The following is an 18,168-nucleotide window of genomic DNA, read 5'->3' on the forward strand; positions in this document are numbered from 1 at the left end:
TTACAGATGGAATGCCCAGCCTAAGATAAACATGATAACAGAGAGTAGTGCCAGGATAGATGCCTGACTGCTGTTCCTCTCTACCATAAGATCTTTGCAATGTTTCCTCTTACCCAGGATGAATTTTAAAAGAAGCAATTACAAACCAAGTCTCTATTGGTTCTACAGATCTTTGAATCGAGTAGGAGAGAAATGGTGGATGTATGTGTTCTTACGGAATGGTAAATCATGAACAGCTTCTTAGGGGCAGAGTTCCAAACCACACCCCCCACGCCGAAAAGCATTCATTTTTGAGTCTGCAATTAATCAAACAATATTCTAGCATAGTGTCAATCTTTACAACTCAAAAAATCACAGTCTGACATCTCTAAAGAATTAGCAGAGATATTTGCTAATTGAGTTACTTAGTTATACTTTTGTCTACCAACCAAATGTTGTTACCTTTTCTTTTTCCTTCCTGCAACATAGGCTGACAGACTCCTTCAACTGCAACAAGCAGCAGAATTTTACTTGATGCAGATTGTTGAAATTCATACCTTTGTGGGCATTGCTAGTTTTAATAGCAAAGGGACGATCAGAACCCAGCTACACCAAATTAACAATGACGACGACCGAAAGCTGCTGGTTTCGTATCTGCCTGCCACTGTGTCAGCTGAAGCAGAAACCAGCGTCTGCTCAGGGCTGAAGAAGGGATTTGAGGTACAGTAGAGCACCCCAAGCCTCACCATCACTTTCCTTTCCCTCACTTTGTATCTGAGGTTGCTTCTGATTTGGGGCAATCTGTTACAATATGGTCATGAGTCTCAAGTATAGGAAAGTAATGATGGATTATCTTTAAGGTCAGGGACCACGACTCTCTCACCCCTGCATCCCCTGTGCCTAGTAAAGGGCGTGTAATGGTTGCTTAAGAAAAATTTGTTGAAGGAATGAGTAAATAAATGAATACAATGATCGAGGCTGTGGGACTTCAGCATCATCAGAAAAATTTCTAACAAACACTGTCCTATCCATCTGGGACTGTTCCATCTGTGGCCGTTGTTACCCTTGGGTTTTCCAATCAAAATCAGCATGTCTGGCCTCCTGCCTATAGTCATACTAGACCTCAAGCATATGAATATCAGTTGTTAAGGTCAGAGGTATGTTTCAAGAATAACGGAGTTCATCTAAATCAGCATAAGTTTGGATTCCACATTGAGGATACAGCCATGTGTTAAACATCTGGTAGCAGGCAGAACACAATTGCAATTGTTACTGCCTACAGCCAAGAGTTTCTCAACATTGGCTGCCCGTTGAAATCAGCTGGGGATTCAAAAATTCCGATGCCTGGATCTCACCCCCAGAGATTCTGATTTAATTCATCTTGGGTGTGAGCTGGTCATTATTAAAAAATTTTAAAGTTCTCATCCAATTCCAATATATAGCCAAGGTTGAGAACCACTGCTCTAGGTCCTTTTATTGGCCACTTATTGGATCTCAGAAGCAAGGATCTCACCTAATAACGTTCTCCCACATCCTCTATGATAGACACTATTCTAAACTAGAGGTATCTCATAGTGATTTGAACAGGAAGAAGCCCTATCCATGAGTAAGCAGGCAATGGCATGTAGGGTGACAAGTGCTGTGATGGGGTGAGGTGAGGACTGAGTGGAGATGGGCATGGAGAGTGTGGGAAGTTACAAAGGACCTGGAAGAGGAATATGCCCCCCTGGTAGGGAATTTGGAATGAGAGTGAATTCTCCTGCTCAATAAGGCAATCTGAATCACATTTCCTTCCAAATGAATGATACCCTGTGTTCAGATGGTTGAAAAACTGAATGGGAAAGCCTTCGGCTCTGTGATGATACTAGTGACCAGTGGAGATGACGAGCACATCACCAACTGCTTCCTCACTGTGCTCAGCAGTGGTTCAACTATTCATACCATTGCCCTGGGTTCACCTGCGGTCAAAAACCTGGAGGAATTATCACATCTTACAGGTAGGTAAATTTCTAGCAACATATTTTAGAGCATTTCCTTTCAACTTGAATATTCAAAGAACCACCATGAAACTCAGATTATGTCAACAGAATACATGGCTTAATTGAAAAAACTATAAACAGTTTTCTTAAGAAAAAACACACACAAAAATCATTGCTAAATTCTGTCAAAAATTTGCTGACTTTTTTATACTTTCCTTAGAAAGTGCCAGTTATATACATCTAATGAAAATATTATTATTACTTCTTTGTTAAACCAGCCTGAGCATGTACAATCATGGAGCTAAAAGTATGTTTAAATACACTAACTTCTATGATAAGGAGACATACAATATTACACACATATCTTTTTTTGTTCTAAATGAGGCACAGAATAATTTTATCTTATATTCCTCACATTGAATAAAAAATGCATATGCTAACTTGAAAACTGAAAGCTAGGTTTTATTGAATTATGTTTGAAAATAATGTTTTCAGAATGTAAATGTAAATATATAGCAATATAAATGGGCAGCAATTAACTTAGATTGTCTAGGAATTACCTTAATTAAATATTTATTGATTTCAATAAATATTTATTTTCAATAAATATTTATTGAGTCTTTATTGCATACTGGGTAGAGCTCTAGACCCTACAATTACAGCCGTGAATAGAACAAACAAAACCATCTGCCTTGGGATGTGTGCTCACCATGTGGTCGTATAGGTTGCCGAGCAAAGCAAGTCAAGCACAGCTCCTGCTTTCCCCAAACTCACCCTCTTAAGCAAAGGAAGTTTGTTAGAAAAGGCCTATCATTTTATCTTTTGTTTTACTTTATACATTTTAATAGCTAACATCCCAATTGTGTATTTCAGGAGGTTTACAGTTCTTTGTTCCAGATAAATCCAACTCCAATAGCATGCTTGATGCTTTCAGTAGAATTTCCTCTGGAACCGGAGACATTTTTCAACAACATATTCAGGTCAGAATTTCCTCAATATTATATTTACAGATAGGGGAGAGGGGAGAGGGAGCAAGGAAAATAGATGAATTGTGCTGTCTCATTAACCTTATTTGAGTATGTAACAGTCCTTGTTACATTAAAAGAAGGCTTTTAATGAGCTTCTTGACATCACCAGAACCAGGCTTCATCTTTACCTGATGTCTCCTTCTCAGCCCTCGGAGTCATTTTCTGTAATTGCTACTTCAGCTTTTCAAGGACTATAGCAGAGTTTGCTCCTTCCTTGTGGCTCAAAATGGGGTTGGGTGTGGGACATGGGGTAGAGGTAAGGCCCAGAATTAAAATAAGAATCAGTGGCTTTAGTTTTAGTTCAAACTTGCCATCAATCAGAATCCATTTTACTTTGCTTCTTTAAAAACTTCCTTGAAGCTCCTCCCTCATATAAAAAGTATCAACTATTTCGTTCAATGCTAGAAATTCCTAAATATCTCTCCAACTACCACAATTTATTTGATTTTCTCACAAAATCTTCCTTTAATGAAGCCATTTTTTTCAAAGGGCCAATTTTTTTTTTCTTTCCAAGTACTTTAAAGATATTTTGAATATAACTGAATAATGTTTTGAATAAAATTTCACGTGCTGTTTCCTCACAGATGGTAAGTGAACCTGCCAAGTTAATGGCTTGATAGGAGCAATGATATCAGTAAATTATTCTTAGAAAATATTTAACATGAAGATTATATGTACAGAGTAAAGGCAATAACCACAATTCTGTCATTAGAAGTGGAAAAAGGTGAATTTTAAATGATAATGTATATTTTAGATTAGACTACAATTGGCTCTTCTGAATAATCTTTCTACCCTTGATTTTCTCTTTAATAATATGAAATAAAAAGAAATGTTTAAAAAATTAAAACAAATTTAGCAAAACATTATTCATATGACTCAAATTGGTTCCCAGACTTGGCCACCTCTCCCCAGTTATTTGCATGTCATTAGCCCGTCTAGACTGTGGGCAGAAACTACATCTAATCCCCTTCAACAGCTCAGAGCCCAGCATGGAACGTGGCACAGTAATCAGCAGTCCACGGACACTTGTTCAATTGAGTTGAACAAATAATCCGCAATGTCTTTGCTGTCATCCACCAACAGAATTTTACATTCTTTACAAGTCTGAGCAATTTTACAGTGTTGCTAATGTCTTTATTTAATAAATATAATTTTTCTAAGTTATTTATAGACTGGTATTCTTTGTGAATACACAGCGATTAAACGCAGGGGTTCTGGTGTCAGCCAGCCTGGGCTCTATGCCTGTTTCACCTCCTTGCTATGTGACCTTGGACAGCTTACTTCCCTAAGCCTGTCATTTCATCTGGGAAATGTGGGTAACAATAGCACTTATCTCAGAGGGTTTTCATAAGGATTGGGTTAGATAATACATGTAAAGCATCTAGCACAGTGTCCGGCATCTGTATGTACTTTGTGCATGTTACACACACACACACACAAGTGCACACACAGCTTATTTAAGTGCACACAGTTTAAATCATGACTAAATGATTTTTTTAAATGTACCAAACCCCGCTGAAACCCAATGTCTGATTTCTTATTAAAATAAATAAAGGTATCTGGACAGATTATACACAAATTAATTAGAGCACATCCACAAAAAAAGTCAAAAAAAAAGCTTGTTTTAATTGCTACTCTGAGGCTAATGTTGATTTGGATAAGAGAGAAGTATGAGAACAGCTAAAATCTCTTGATAAAGATTAATGAAGTGACACATGTACTAGCTATAACAAAATATTTTATATCTACTGTACTTATAACACTTTGCTTAAGCAAAGTATTTTTACATGAAAAATAATTTATGTAAATATAGGATATGTCCAAGTTAAATAGTTTTTTATTTTTGCCAATTCATTTTTATTTGTCATAAAAATAAAGGAAAAATGGAATGATTATGCATATGCTAGAAACTTTCACATGTATATTCTCTCGAACAGCTTGAAAGTATAGGTGAATATGTTAAACCTCACCATCAATTGAAAAACACTGTGACTGTGGATCACAGTGTGGGCAATGACACTACCTTTCTAGTCACATGGCAGACCAGTGGTCCCCCTGAGATTGTATTATTTGATCCTAATGGAAGAAAGTACTACACAGATGATTTTACCACCAATCTAGCTTTTCGGACTGCTCGCCTCTGGATTCCAGGAACTGCTAAGGTAGGTATTGTAAGCTTGTTTGTAATGACAACGTTTAGTCAACTACGTGACTTTCAAATGGATCACAGAATTAAATGCATTGTGTAAAGGAAATCCTATTCTGATATATCAAAATTTTACTTTAAATTTATGAGGGATTTTTTGAATGTTCAAAATTTAAGAGGAACTACTAAGGTATGTTCAAAACTTTAAATAATGGACACCAAAGTCTTCTCACTTCAACAGTGGAAATTAGTATTTATGTAGTACAAATAATTTCTTTTTGCTTACTTCCTTCTTTATAAAATCTGTATAGAATACTTAGAAAAAACCCTCTACTTAGAACTTATAATATAAATACATGCAATACATATGTTTTTGAGCACCTACTATGTGCAGGGTCTTGTTCTAGGTGCTTTACAATAAAGTGGCATAATAAGAATAAGAACAGGGCACTCAGAGCACACAGGAGGCATGTGCAGGCAGTGGGGGAAGGAGAATGCTTCCTGGAAGTGAAGACATCAAAATGGAAATGTGGAGGCCTAAGGGGCCAGAGGTGTGAATAACATTCTGGACAGAAGAAACAGCACATAGGAAGGCTGTGCTTTATTGCCTGAATGCAATCCCTCTTCAGGTCTGTTGGCCCTCCCTCCCCCGCCCCCCGGATCACTGTTGATAGACTCTGCTTGGCCTTCCTTCCTCTGACCTAGCATCCTTCTCTTCAAACACCTTTATCAGAGTGATCCTTCCGAAGCACAAATCTGATCAAACCTGTCTCCTACTCAAAACTCTTTGATGGTCTCAGGATAAAATCCATGTGGTTATTAATATATACTAAGCCCTTTACGTTCTGGCTTCTGCCCAAACTTAGCTCTTTTTAAGAATTATTTTTTAATTTAGAAAAGCTTTATTTTTATATAATTTTTAAAGTTTACTTTCTGTTTATAGTTTTTACAAAAGATTGGCCACATTCCCCATGTTGTACAATACATCCTTAAGCCTATCTTACTCCCTAGTTTGTACCTCCCACTCCCCAACCCCAAACTTATCTCCTAACCCTTCTCCCAAACACCCTGTGCTCTGCCCCTACTTAACTTTTCTCCTAACGCATCATGTTCTTTTCACACCTGTGCACAAGGACCAGGAACACTTTACCTACTTCTTGCTGCTTTTGCCTGACCTCTTTGTCTGGATTAGGTGCCCTGTATCGAAGCACTTCTTACACCCACAGAGAAGTTTTCATGTGGAGGTTTCCACCACGTGTCTGTTACTAACGTTATGGTTACAAAACAAAACAAAACAAAACAAAGCAGAAGAAAACCCAGATAGATAGATAATCTTGATGCTTGAACTGTGACTTCACTGGAAAATGGTAAAGCACATGAATCCCAAGAAGACTGGATAGGGTGTGGCATCTTAACTTTCCAGAGTCAAACCTTAACCCACTGATTTCTCTCTTCTTCATCCTGCTTGACTGTGTTCCTCCTGCTACTTCCAGGATCTAAGAAGGAGCAGCAGCAGGAATTAGGAGAAAAGGAATACTTATGTACAATTTTATCAAAAGAACACATTTCTGCTACATTGTAGTTTAAGCTTTTTTCTTTCAGACATTCTTTTGCAGGTTTCCCGCAGGCAGCCCAGACAGATAAGGAGAATGGCATTCAGCAATACTTCTATAAATTACTCAACATAGACATTGTGCAATCCTCATCTATTAAAAATAGTGTTGCTTTTCTTGGTCCCTAATAGTGTATGTGGGTTTTGTTGCTTGAGATGTCTGGGCATGGGAGTATTGAAGGAAGTGGAGGGAAGGAAGGATACTGTTGCCTTTTATTACAGGTTATCCACATAAATCATAATTGTCCACTTAATTTGCTGTAATTTTCTCCATTATATAAAAGGAATAAAAACATTGAACCTCCTGTAGGGTGAAGGGGCTCAGATTAATATTTGCCAAGTACTTTGAAGCTGGACACATCGTTATCCTCTAAAAATGTGAATCAAGATGTGTCCTTCTCCAAAAATAAATTCAGGGTCTAATTCCCTAAAGAGTTACCTAACAATGAAAGTGGGTTTTACAGTGAAAGCCATGTAAATACTGAATTTACTTATCTCTTAACCAACATTACTCTTCCTGACATTCTTTTGTAGTATTTTAGAAAATGCAATATCAACAAAACAAGGACAAAAAACCCTACGAGGTTAAGTTTACACTTTAAAATGAGGGTTGATTTTTTTCTTCACACTTGACAAACGAAGTCTTTGTTTTGCAGCCCGGGCTATGGACTTACACACTGAACAATACCCATCATTCTCCTCAAGCCTTGAAAGTGACAGTGACCTCTGGCGCCTCCCGCTCAGCTGTGCTCCCTGCCACTGTGGAAGCCTTTGTGGAAAGAGACAGCACCCATTTTCCCCATCCTGTGACAATTTATGCAATTGTGAGAAAGGGGTTTTATCCCATTCTCAATGCCACTGTAACTGCTACAATTGAGTCAGAGACTGCAGATCCTGTTACGCTGAAAGTTTTTGATGATGGAGCAGGTAACAAGGAATATCATGTAATTTTTCATGTTCTCAAGAGCTGTTCTGATGCTGCAATATCAATATTAAGTTTATCTTTAAAATTCTTCCAATTCAATTATTTTTCTCACCCAATCTTATGAGATTCTCAAATTCTCATGGACTCACTGACATACAAAGTAGCTACAGGTCTCCATCTGCACAGGGAAAGCAAATGTGAACTTGGGAAAAGAGAATCTCCTTGAGGCTCCTCAGAGTGGCTGTGTGTGAGCAGAATGGAGGAAGGAAGTCGCCCAACACCTAGGTCTTGGCTTCCACTTCTCCAGTGACACTGACCACACTCAGTAAGGCCACTTGGGAACAGGCATGCCCATCTTCCTTTAGGATTCACCAGCTTTCCTATTCACTGAAACAATCATATTGGACAATTAAATAGCAAATGAAAACCCAAAAAGGGAGATGCAATGACAGTTAATCCATTTCTTCTTCTTTTGCCTGGCTGTTAAAGAGAAAATTGGAAACTGAGATGACCGTAGACTGTTCTTTAGCCAAGTAGCTGGGTTGATGAGAGTGCAGAGCCATGGCCTTTTACATGTGTTATTTGGTCACAAGAAGACCAGGCCAGCAAGCTTAGTGGAATCAGGATAGAGATTTCCCCACCACTGGGAAAACAAAGTAAAGCAAAACAAAACCCTACTTCATTCTGCGCTCATTCTGCACAGAGAGAGTTCAGAACTTCCTCATCATACGTCACAGACACCACAGCAGCAATCTGGGCAAAGAGTGGCACTTGGACTCTTTCTGACTTGTTTTAACTTTTAAAAACAAACTCCTTTATTGTTTTATCTTTTCTGTTCTGTTCTTTTCCTAAACTAAATTCTCAGAATGACAATAGACCTCAACGTTTATGTTGGCAGCCCCAATGTTTGATGTACCAGTAAAATCATATTCCTTCCCTTTGTTGTTTCAAAGATAAAAATTTTTTAAGAGTCTTATGTTTGTTTAAAACAAGACAATTTATGTGAAAAATCTCTGTAGGTTATTTTGCTGTGATTCTCCTGAGCCCATAACTTCAGGCAGAATTTTGTTCTGCGGTGCTTTAATGTGGTCTGCCCTACGTGTAGGCTATGAGGCAATGCGTTGTTTGTAGAGAATAATAAATAGATTAAAGAAATAAATGTATATACCAATTAAGTATAAGCAATTATAATAATAAACCAATTAAAAGTTAAAAAAAAAAGAGTCTTATGTTTGGCAACCCATTAGTCTCTTGCCATGGCAATCTTGTATGACATTTATGAAACAAAAGTTCATTTAAAGGATTTTAGTTCAAGTCCACCTCAGAGGATACTAGAGAAGTCCTCTTATTTTGCCTACTGGAATGGATCCAAACAAACTTCTCAGACTGAGAAGTTCATCACTTCTCAGACTCTGATTGCTTATCCCTGGCCACACCTTTCACTTTTTGTATATAGTCCAAAAATACACTTTGCAGAATGTTCCTCCCTAGCCCCAGCCTGTGGGCTGGCCTGGGAACAGATCCTGCTGTCTTAGGAAAGAGCACCTCAATAGGCTTTTATATTTATTCCCTGGAACCATTCCGTTTGTTTGATGACAAAATTTATACCCTGATGAAAGAAACAATGAAAAGGTTGTTTAAACATCAAAGTGTAAATTTAGATGTTTCCCCCGTACTTAACACACATGCACATAGTTGTGTAATACTTATGTTTATAATGGAAATAGTATTTATCTGCTAATAAAATTAATGAACAATAATAAAATTTACACTTGTAAAATGTTTTATAATTTTAACTATACTTTCTCATGCACACTCTCAAATAATCATCACAACCACCCTGTGAAATGTTATCCCCATTTTATAGATGAGAAAACTGAGGCTCAGAGGGATCGTTTCACAGCTACTAAGTGGCAGGTCCAGACCTTAAAACAAGTCCCCTGACACCCAAGCCAGTGTTCTTTCCCATTTCTTTCTGACTCAACGATTAAAAGAGGTGGCAGTGGTAACTGTGGCAGGAAGAGATTTTCCTTTATCATTTCTCAACAAAGATAGACCTTATTAATCATTAAACCACTAAATATCAAGGTCTGATTTCTTTCCAGTAGATAAAAAAGGTTTCTAAAACTACTGTGATCATAAGGTGCTTAGCGTTTTTTATTTTAATAAAATATACTCCTATTTTTCTCATGTTAAGGAGCAGACCTGCCTCTCTAGTGAGGATTCTAGAGCACTTTAGTGATGATGCAATGCTAGAGAACAGGGCTAGGTGTGAGGTGTGAGAAGTGAATTGACCCTAGAATAGGACAAGTTGCTTGCCCCGTGTGGCCACCTGCACTTGAACAGTGAATGTGATCTGCACTTGGGCTAAGCTGCACCTCCCATGGCTGCCCTGGAATCTAGGCCTTGCTGCCATTCAGTCATGGGCTTGGTTTGGAACTGAATGACTCTCTGAGGACCAATGCAAAAGGAAAGGAGTCTAGCACTGGGCAAGCTTTTAGAAAGAATGCCTCCTGAAGCAAGGCACATCCTCCTGAAGTGGACAGAACCAAAGCCTGTCAAACTCCAAGTCAGTGAGCACCTTCGAATCTAGAACAATCCACGTATCCTCTAATGAGGAAATTAATTTCACACTATTATATCAACTACCAAAGTTTTTTTTTTTTCATCAGGGCTTCAGGGTGTTCATAAACCCCTTGAAATTGCATGAAAGTATGTATATGTACATACGTATTTATTCACTGGGAGCAGAGTAGCTTTTATCTCAAAGGTGTGTGTGACTATAAATAGGCTTAAAATGTGCTTGGTTTCTATGAAAACCTAGTATTATTTTCAGTGACAGGAAGGAGAGCGCTAAAGGTGATTATTAAATGCTTTATTAGCACTGAAGCAGGTACAACTCATTCACCTTTAGAAAATAATTTTTCGGAGGTTAAGGAATCACAAGGAGAAATTATGGAGCCATTGGAATTTTAGTCACCTGATAATATCAAAAGTAGCTATGAGTATGACAGCATATGCTAAAATTAGAAGAACAGGGGAATAAATCTTATTTTTAATGATTTAATTAAATATTAATAATCAACTGTGATAAGTATTGACACTGAGCTTTTTTTATATTAACAGGTGCTGATGTTATAAAAAATGATGGAATTTACTCGAGGTATTTTTTCTCCTTTGCTGTAAATGGTAGATATAGCTTGAAAGTGCGTGTCAATCATTCTCCCAGCATAAGCACCTTAGCCCACTCTATTCCAGGAAGTCATGCTATGTACGTACCAGGTTACATAACAAATGGTAAGAATCATTAGCACTGTTATTTGAATAACATCATTTAATGTGTATATTTCTGATGAGTGTGTGTGTGTATGTATTAGAGAGAGAGGTGAATGTCAAAACTCTTTTATATAAGTCAATGCATAATTTGTTGATTATCTCTTTAATCCTCAGTGATTCATGATAGTAGATAACAGGAAGGCAGTAAGTAATTCCCACAGATTTCTCCTACCTTCGTTTTACTCATTATTTTGACTTCTTTCTTGTGACTGTTTCATCAGAATTACTACCAGGCAAAGAGATTTATTGAGTTTTCTTAGTTCCAGCTCCTGTACTTCCTCTACAGAGGAAAGAGGAAGAGGCAAAAAGTTGTTAGCAGTTTAAAGAAGGAAGCAAATAGCCCAAACAATCCACACAGGAAATGGGTTCCTGAAAAAATATGAGTGTGGATATTACAGGAAACTGAGGGCTTCCTGAAGATGTTCTGTCTTCCTTCAAGATAAAAGTGCCAAATACATAGAAGATACACATATTTTTTAAACACCATTATTATAATAGTTCCTGATGGGAAGCAGTGGTTAAAGTATAACAAACAGAAATATGCTGTAGTCTTTAAATATAATCTCAAAAAATGTTTGAATCATTCTTATTTGCAAAACTGCAGAATCTTTACGAATACTTTTCATGTATTTTAGCAGTTATAACTAATCATTTGGACCATACCATAACATGATTCTATATTTTTGTACTATATGTACTTTTCAGTAGAAAACAAAAAGATGCTACAGTGGATTTGCATCTCCTGATATTTTTAGCGTTGCCTGGAACACAATTTACTCTCACCTATATTTAAAATAATTTGGATTATTTCAAAACCAATGTAAATCAATTTGCAAGGTAACACAGTTTTACTACAAAGATATGATTTTGTATCTAGATGTACTAGATTTCTTCATTTCTAGTAGATATTCATTTCATTCTAGAAAGAATACTTCATTTCTAAGTAGATATTCCCTCTTTCATTTATACATCAAACATTTTTGAAGGCCTCCTAGGTGACAGGCTTAGTCCTAAGAACTTGGGATACCAGGTAGAATAAGACTTGATTCCTATCAAGGAGCTTGCAGGCTACTGACTGGTCTAGTATCTTTTTTAAAGCCATGAATTTAAAGGATGCAAATATCAACATCTAGTGTACACTGAGAATAGAAAAGTCATATTCAACTCTGCTTTTATCTGTGTACTTCATATAGGCCCTTGATAGCACAGAAAGAAAAATTTAGATTTCCCTAGGCATGCCTACCTCACATAACATTCATTTATCAGCTCATTTTCATGTGATGACCTTGAGAGTACACTGCATTGAAAAATGTGAGCTGCTCTGTTTTCACACCACCAAATCTCCGGGCACAGCAGCATCTACTTCCTTCCTCTCCTCCCTAGTGCCTCTGTTGGATCTGCTCCGGATTCCACCCAGCCTGCTCATCAAGGGTCCTTGAGAGCTCTCCCTTGCATGTCCTCTGAGGAGCATTCAAGCATGATTTATTACTTCCCATATGAAAAAAAATTTTGGTGGTTCCCCCTGAAGCTACTGTCCACCTGTCTACTCCCTGTCATCCAGTTCCTTGAAATTAAATCTAAATCTGCCAACTGTACCTTCTCACCTCCAGTTTACTACTCTGCTCACTGCAATCAGACCTCTACCCACATCACTCCACTGGAATTGCTCTGGCCTTAGTCACAAATGACTACCTGCTCTTATAGCCAAAGGACACATTTCAGTCCTCATTTTACCTGACCTCAGCAGTACCTGACACAGCTGATTGATTTCTCCTTTGCCATTTCCTGGTTTCTATGATACCACACTCTCCTGCTTACCTCTTATTCCCTGGAATTTTTATTCTCAGGCTCTTTTTCCAGCTTCTCTTTTTCTACCAAGCCTCTAAGTGTTGGCAATTATCAAAGCTTAGTCTTAACCTTCTCTTCTCACTCTTCTATCTGGAGCCACGTTACCTGGGTTTGAAACCTAGTTCCTCCATTTACTAGCTGTGTGACTTTGGGCAAGTTACTTAGCCTCTGTGTGCTTCAGTTTCATCATCTGTAAAAATGGGAGCAATAATTGTACTCTCCTCATAGCATTGCTGCAAAATTAAATAGTTGATAATATAAGGTACTTTAAAAAGTGCCTGACACATAGCAAGCACTTAGTAAATACTTTTTATTTTTATAGCTGAAATTCTTATTAGGTAATCTCATTAACCTATACAGCTTTAATAACATCTATTTGCCTATAACTTCCTAATTCATAGGTTCAAAATTATTAAATCTAGCTAAAACCTCTTCTTTGAGCTTAAAATCCATATCTAACTGGCTCCTTGACATCGTCAATTAGATGTTTTACAGGAATCACAAACCTTGTAACTTAAATAGTTAGTCTCCTCCCCATAGCCTGTTTCTCTTCCCATTTGCTCATTTTAGGAACCTGCGAGCTATTCTTTTTGTTCACCAACTTTCCCTTCTTCATCAGTCCATATTCAAATCCATCACCAGCTTTTGCTGATTTTCTCTCCAAAATGCATCTCGAAATGCCTACTAGCCTCCTCTCCACTGCTATCACCCAACCCAAGCTACCATCTTCTCCTATCTGGACTGTTGCAGTGGCCTCATTGCTTCCTGTGCTAGAATCCATTCTCCACTGAGAGCAGCCAGAGTGACCTATCAGAGAGCAAATGTGATCATATCACTACCCTGCTTCCCCACAGCACGTTTAAGATTAAACTCTAAAACCACTACAATGGCCCACGAGGTCCTACTTGAACTTCTTTCTCCTGTCTCATCTCAATCTATTCTCCTCCTTGCTTTAATTAAATTTTTCTAATTTGCAAAGCTCTTCTCCACACTTCAGAAGTTTTTACACAACCTGTTCCCTCTGCCAGGGATATTCTTAACCTCCACTCTTTATCTGGCTGACTTCTATTCATCCTTTAGGAAACTGTTAAATGTTACTTCCTTGATACCACTCTAAATTATATTCCTGTGTTATTTACTTTCATAGTACCCTTCCTTTTTTTCTTCTTACATTTACTACAATTTATAAATATATGTTTATAAATATGACTGTAAATTCCATGAGCAATACTGTTTTGTCTGTGATTGCTGGCATAGCATATGCCCTAAAAATATTTATTGAATGAATGAACGGATGAATGAATTGTTGAATAAACAAACTGTTATTCTAAAGATGTAGCAAAGGAAAAAAGTCTTAAAATGTCTCTCAATAATCTGCAAAAACAAGCTATTCAGGAGACGGTAATTTGTTGTTTTGGCTATTCTTTTCTTTGGTGTCACAGGTAATATTCAGATGAATGCCCCAAGAAAATCGGTGGGCAGGAGAGAGGAAGAGCAAAAGTGGGGCTTTAGCCGAGTAAGCTCAGGGGGTTCTTTTTTTGTGCTGGGCGTTCCAGCTGACCCACATCCTGATGTGTTTCCGCCATGCAAAATTATTGACCTGGAAGCTGTAAAAGTAGAAGATGAGGTGACTTTATCTTGGACAGCACCTGGAGAAGACTTTGATCAGGGCCAGGGTAGGTTTCTTGCTTTCATTACCTATTTTTCTACGAGGTGGCATTTCCAATAACTATATCAGGGGTTAGTTGGGTAAAAAATAGCTTTGGGGGCTTACAGATGACAAAGCTGTAGAGGATTGCATGGAAAGCTTTGAGTTGCTGATAAGGCCATGTATCCTGGAGTCTAGGAAGAGAATGTATCAGCTCCCCCAGGATTGACGAGGCCCTGGTAAACTGACTGACACTAATACAGAAACCTTTGTTGGAAACATAAATACCACATGTAACAGTGGTCTGGTCAGAAGAAATGGGTTCTGCTTTACAGAGCATGGACTTTCAAATACTGAAGGTGATTGATTAGTTTTCTGAAGATTAGATGGTGTTTATTCAAGGGCTTACAAGTCAAGTTTTAGGGAATAATTCCCATAAGTCATGAAATACTTGGTGCATTGTCCTCTCCTACTTCTGGTCATCATTTTTGTTAGGGAGGCTGGGAGCAGTTCCCTGATTTGAAGCTTTCTAACCCTTGCTTGGGCATTGATGAGTTCCTTCGCTACTTTCCTTTTTCTAATGCTTTTATGCCAGCCTTCCGGCTTCCACCTACCTCATCTCTTGATCCCCACAGCAACTCAACAGAAAAAGTTTTCTAAAAGAATAACCTTTCCAACATCTTTGCCATTACCAGAACATGATTATCATTGATTACACATTAAATGGTTTATTTCCTGATGCGTCTGATTGAGATTTCTGTAGGAACCAACCTTCTCTATTGAGAGCTAATTCATCAATATTGGTCAATAACAGTGACCACCTTGGGCCTTTCCCAGTCTTGCTTTCAACTTGGATCATCTTTTCTTGGCTTATAGTCCTGTTTACTACTCTCTCTAGAAGACATCTTAATTACAAATAATTATGCACTGCTGGGAAAGAGTCAATATTGTAGTTTTGTCTTGAAATTCTGTTATCACAATCTATCTCTTCTTGCCAGATAGGAAGGAAGTGAAACATTTTACATTCTAAATTAAGGATTTTCCTAATTTAAAGTTTGGAGATGTGAAATGATTGAAACTGTGGGATGGGCATATCACTTGTATAATGGAAACAGCTGTAACGTAACTTTAGAAAAAAAGTAGTTCCCACTCTGGCTATAAGTCCAGCTGTTTAATCTTTGGCAGGTTGTTTAAACTCTATTACCCTCAGTTGCATATGTGGAAAATAGGACTAAAACTATCTATTTCATAAAGTATTGTAAAGATGAACTGAGATGACATATAAAATAAAAAATGGAAGAGAAAGTGGGCCCAGTAAGTTTTCTGGGCTCCTGGTTTGCATTGCTAGAGAGTTCTCTAGCTTCTTATTTGAAGTAAGGAGTCACCAATACTCATTCCCATCTTTATGTAAAAGTAAGCATGGTGCTTGCCACCCAGTATTTTTCCTCTTTCCTCACTGCCTCAGAAGCAAGGTTGTGTGTTAAAAGAGACAAACACAAGCTCAGACTCTCATTACTACTGGGAAATGTTTTTTTCAAGAGCTCTGGTGGTTTCAACTACACCACTGAATGAAGAGTAGAAAGAAAGTGAATGTGCAGTATCAGTGTTTATGAATGGCTTGAAAAGAAGAAATACAACCAAATGGGACTTTAGTTTAGAATTGGTATTACAAAGGGTTTTAGAAGGGAAGAGAGGATTTCATACCTTCACATAAATGGCCTTGATGAGCAGGATGACTGAAGCAGATCAAGCTTGTTATAATGTGAAACCTCAAGTGACAAAAGATTGGGAGGTGGGGAATGGCTGGATGTGTATTAAGTTGCTGACATCACTCAGTCATAATTGACTTGATGACCCAGCAATGGCAAAATTGACCAATTAGCTATGAGTATACCAACTAGCAAGTAGGTGTCTGTTTAACTCATAAACATGTGCTTTCATCACCTCTTTTTTTTACAAATTGTTGTCTAGGAAGGTGTTATACTCTCCTCTATGGCCAGAGTTAGAAACAATAAGGGTATGTCTCTGGCTTTACAATTATGAAAAATTTGACTATTCTTAAAAACCTTATTAGCAATAAATGAACATCTCATATATGCACAAGCATATCAATGTATATCCAGTACCAACTCTTCACCATACACAATATACTGTAAAAGATGACAAAGTACATGGAATAAGCAAAATATTACCAGATCATTATTATGTTTGGGAATGTATTTAGACAAGGTATTATGGAAATGGGTTATTTCCTTAGGTTTTCATTAAGAGTGTGGGTAAAATAACTGTTAAAACTGAGTACCAGGCATGATCTGTATTTCTGCTATAAAGTTAATTTCCTATGTGTTTTCTCCAGAAATTAAAGTGAAAATATATTATTTACTAAGGAACTATTATGTGCCCAGCACAGTGCTAAACATTATATAAAAGTAATTTAAGATGGTATCACACTCCAAGAACTTATAATCCTAGGCTAAGAGAGAAAAGGCATAAAATGGTCAAAAAACTATTTTATGTATTACACAGTGCCATTTGTATAATTCAGACTTTGGGAGCTACAGATATTAAAATGTTGTAGAGTGGGTGGAAGCAGAGCAAAGGCCAGTTTCTAATGCCAGGGGCCTGGGCAGAGCCTTTGGAGTAGTGACAGGCCACAAAAAGCACCAATCTTGGGCCTCCTTCCTTGCACTGAGTAGCTTCCCTACGTGTCTAACAGCCTGACTTGCACAATGTTTCCTCTGATATCTTTTCATCATGTTATACAACTGTCATTGAACATATTATCTTCACAAATTGTTGAAAATTTTCTGCTTCTGAAAAAGCTGTTCAATGACAGCAATTTTTTCCCACTTCCCCCACCCCTAACCCTCAGTTATGCTTCTTGGATGGAAGAAGGCTCAGTGTAGGAGAAATCTATACTAATCCTTAGGGGATGGTTTGGATTTCAAATGAAGAGAGGAAGTGGGAACTGTTCCCACTGGTAAAGATGGGGTCAAGTCTTTGATTTCCTCTGCATGTGCTCAATCCAAGCCCAGGGCTTTCCGTACTGGAAATTTATTGGTAAAGATGCTAAGGAAAGTGTAAACCTTAGTAACTGGAAAAGTAGCAATTATGGGGAAATAGGAAATAGGAGACAGTGTAGCCTAGTAGAAGGCTGTAGAGCATAGTGTTAGGGTATTGAGCTCTGGAATCAGACAGACCACGTTTTATCTGTGTAACTTAGGCAAGTTACTTAATTTCTCTAAACTTCTGGTTTCTAATCTGCAAAAGCAGATAGTAAGAGTACCCATCTCAGAGGGTTGTTGAGAGAATTGAATGAGAAAAAGCACAGAGAGGGATTAAAACAGTGTCTGGTCCATACTAAGTGCTCAGTAAATATCAGCATTTATAACATTTTGGAGCCTGAAGGGGTCTTAAAGATACACTAGTCTGACTCCGTTGTTTTAAATGTAAGGGAATGGCCCTGAGAGGTTAAGTGTCTTGCCCATGGCTGAAATATACTGGGAGTATAGAGGTAGAGGTCAAAACTAGAGATATAGCTAAGAGGTCAAAGATGCAGAACCAGCCCATTTTCTTTTTCACAGGGAGAAGGGGAAGACCACAACTATTGTAAATGGAAGGAAACCCTTCATGAATGTATGAGCTGAATTAGTTTGGAGTCTTTGTA

At 37.8% G+C, this 18,168-nt stretch overlaps 1 protein-coding gene across 3 annotated transcripts in view; it reads left to right on the forward strand.

Annotated features, from left to right (window-relative positions):
• CLCA2 (chloride channel accessory 2) overlaps positions 1 to 18,168 on the forward strand; it is a 37,435-nt gene that overhangs the window by 14,108 nt on the left and 5,159 nt on the right. For 2 of the 3 annotated variants that reach the window (XM_059899858.1, XM_059899868.1), the window contains 7 exons: positions 469 to 699; positions 1,799 to 1,976; positions 2,832 to 2,938; positions 4,924 to 5,148; positions 7,401 to 7,671; positions 10,796 to 10,966; positions 14,296 to 14,529. In XM_059899858.1, the coding sequence (XP_059755841.1) occupies positions 469 to 699; positions 1,799 to 1,976; positions 2,832 to 2,938; positions 4,924 to 5,148; positions 7,401 to 7,671; positions 10,796 to 10,966; positions 14,296 to 14,529 (1,417 nt within the window). The remainder of the gene's footprint in view (positions 1 to 468; positions 700 to 1,798; positions 1,977 to 2,831; positions 2,939 to 4,923; positions 5,149 to 7,400; positions 7,672 to 10,795; positions 10,967 to 14,295; positions 14,530 to 18,168) is intronic. The other variant, XM_059899877.1, reaches the window with a different exon arrangement.

Source organism: Balaenoptera ricei, chromosome 1 (genome assembly GCF_028023285.1).
Source record: "Balaenoptera ricei isolate mBalRic1 chromosome 1, mBalRic1.hap2, whole genome shotgun sequence".
In the NCBI taxonomy this organism is placed as follows: domain Eukaryota; kingdom Metazoa; phylum Chordata; class Mammalia; order Artiodactyla; family Balaenopteridae; genus Balaenoptera; species Balaenoptera ricei.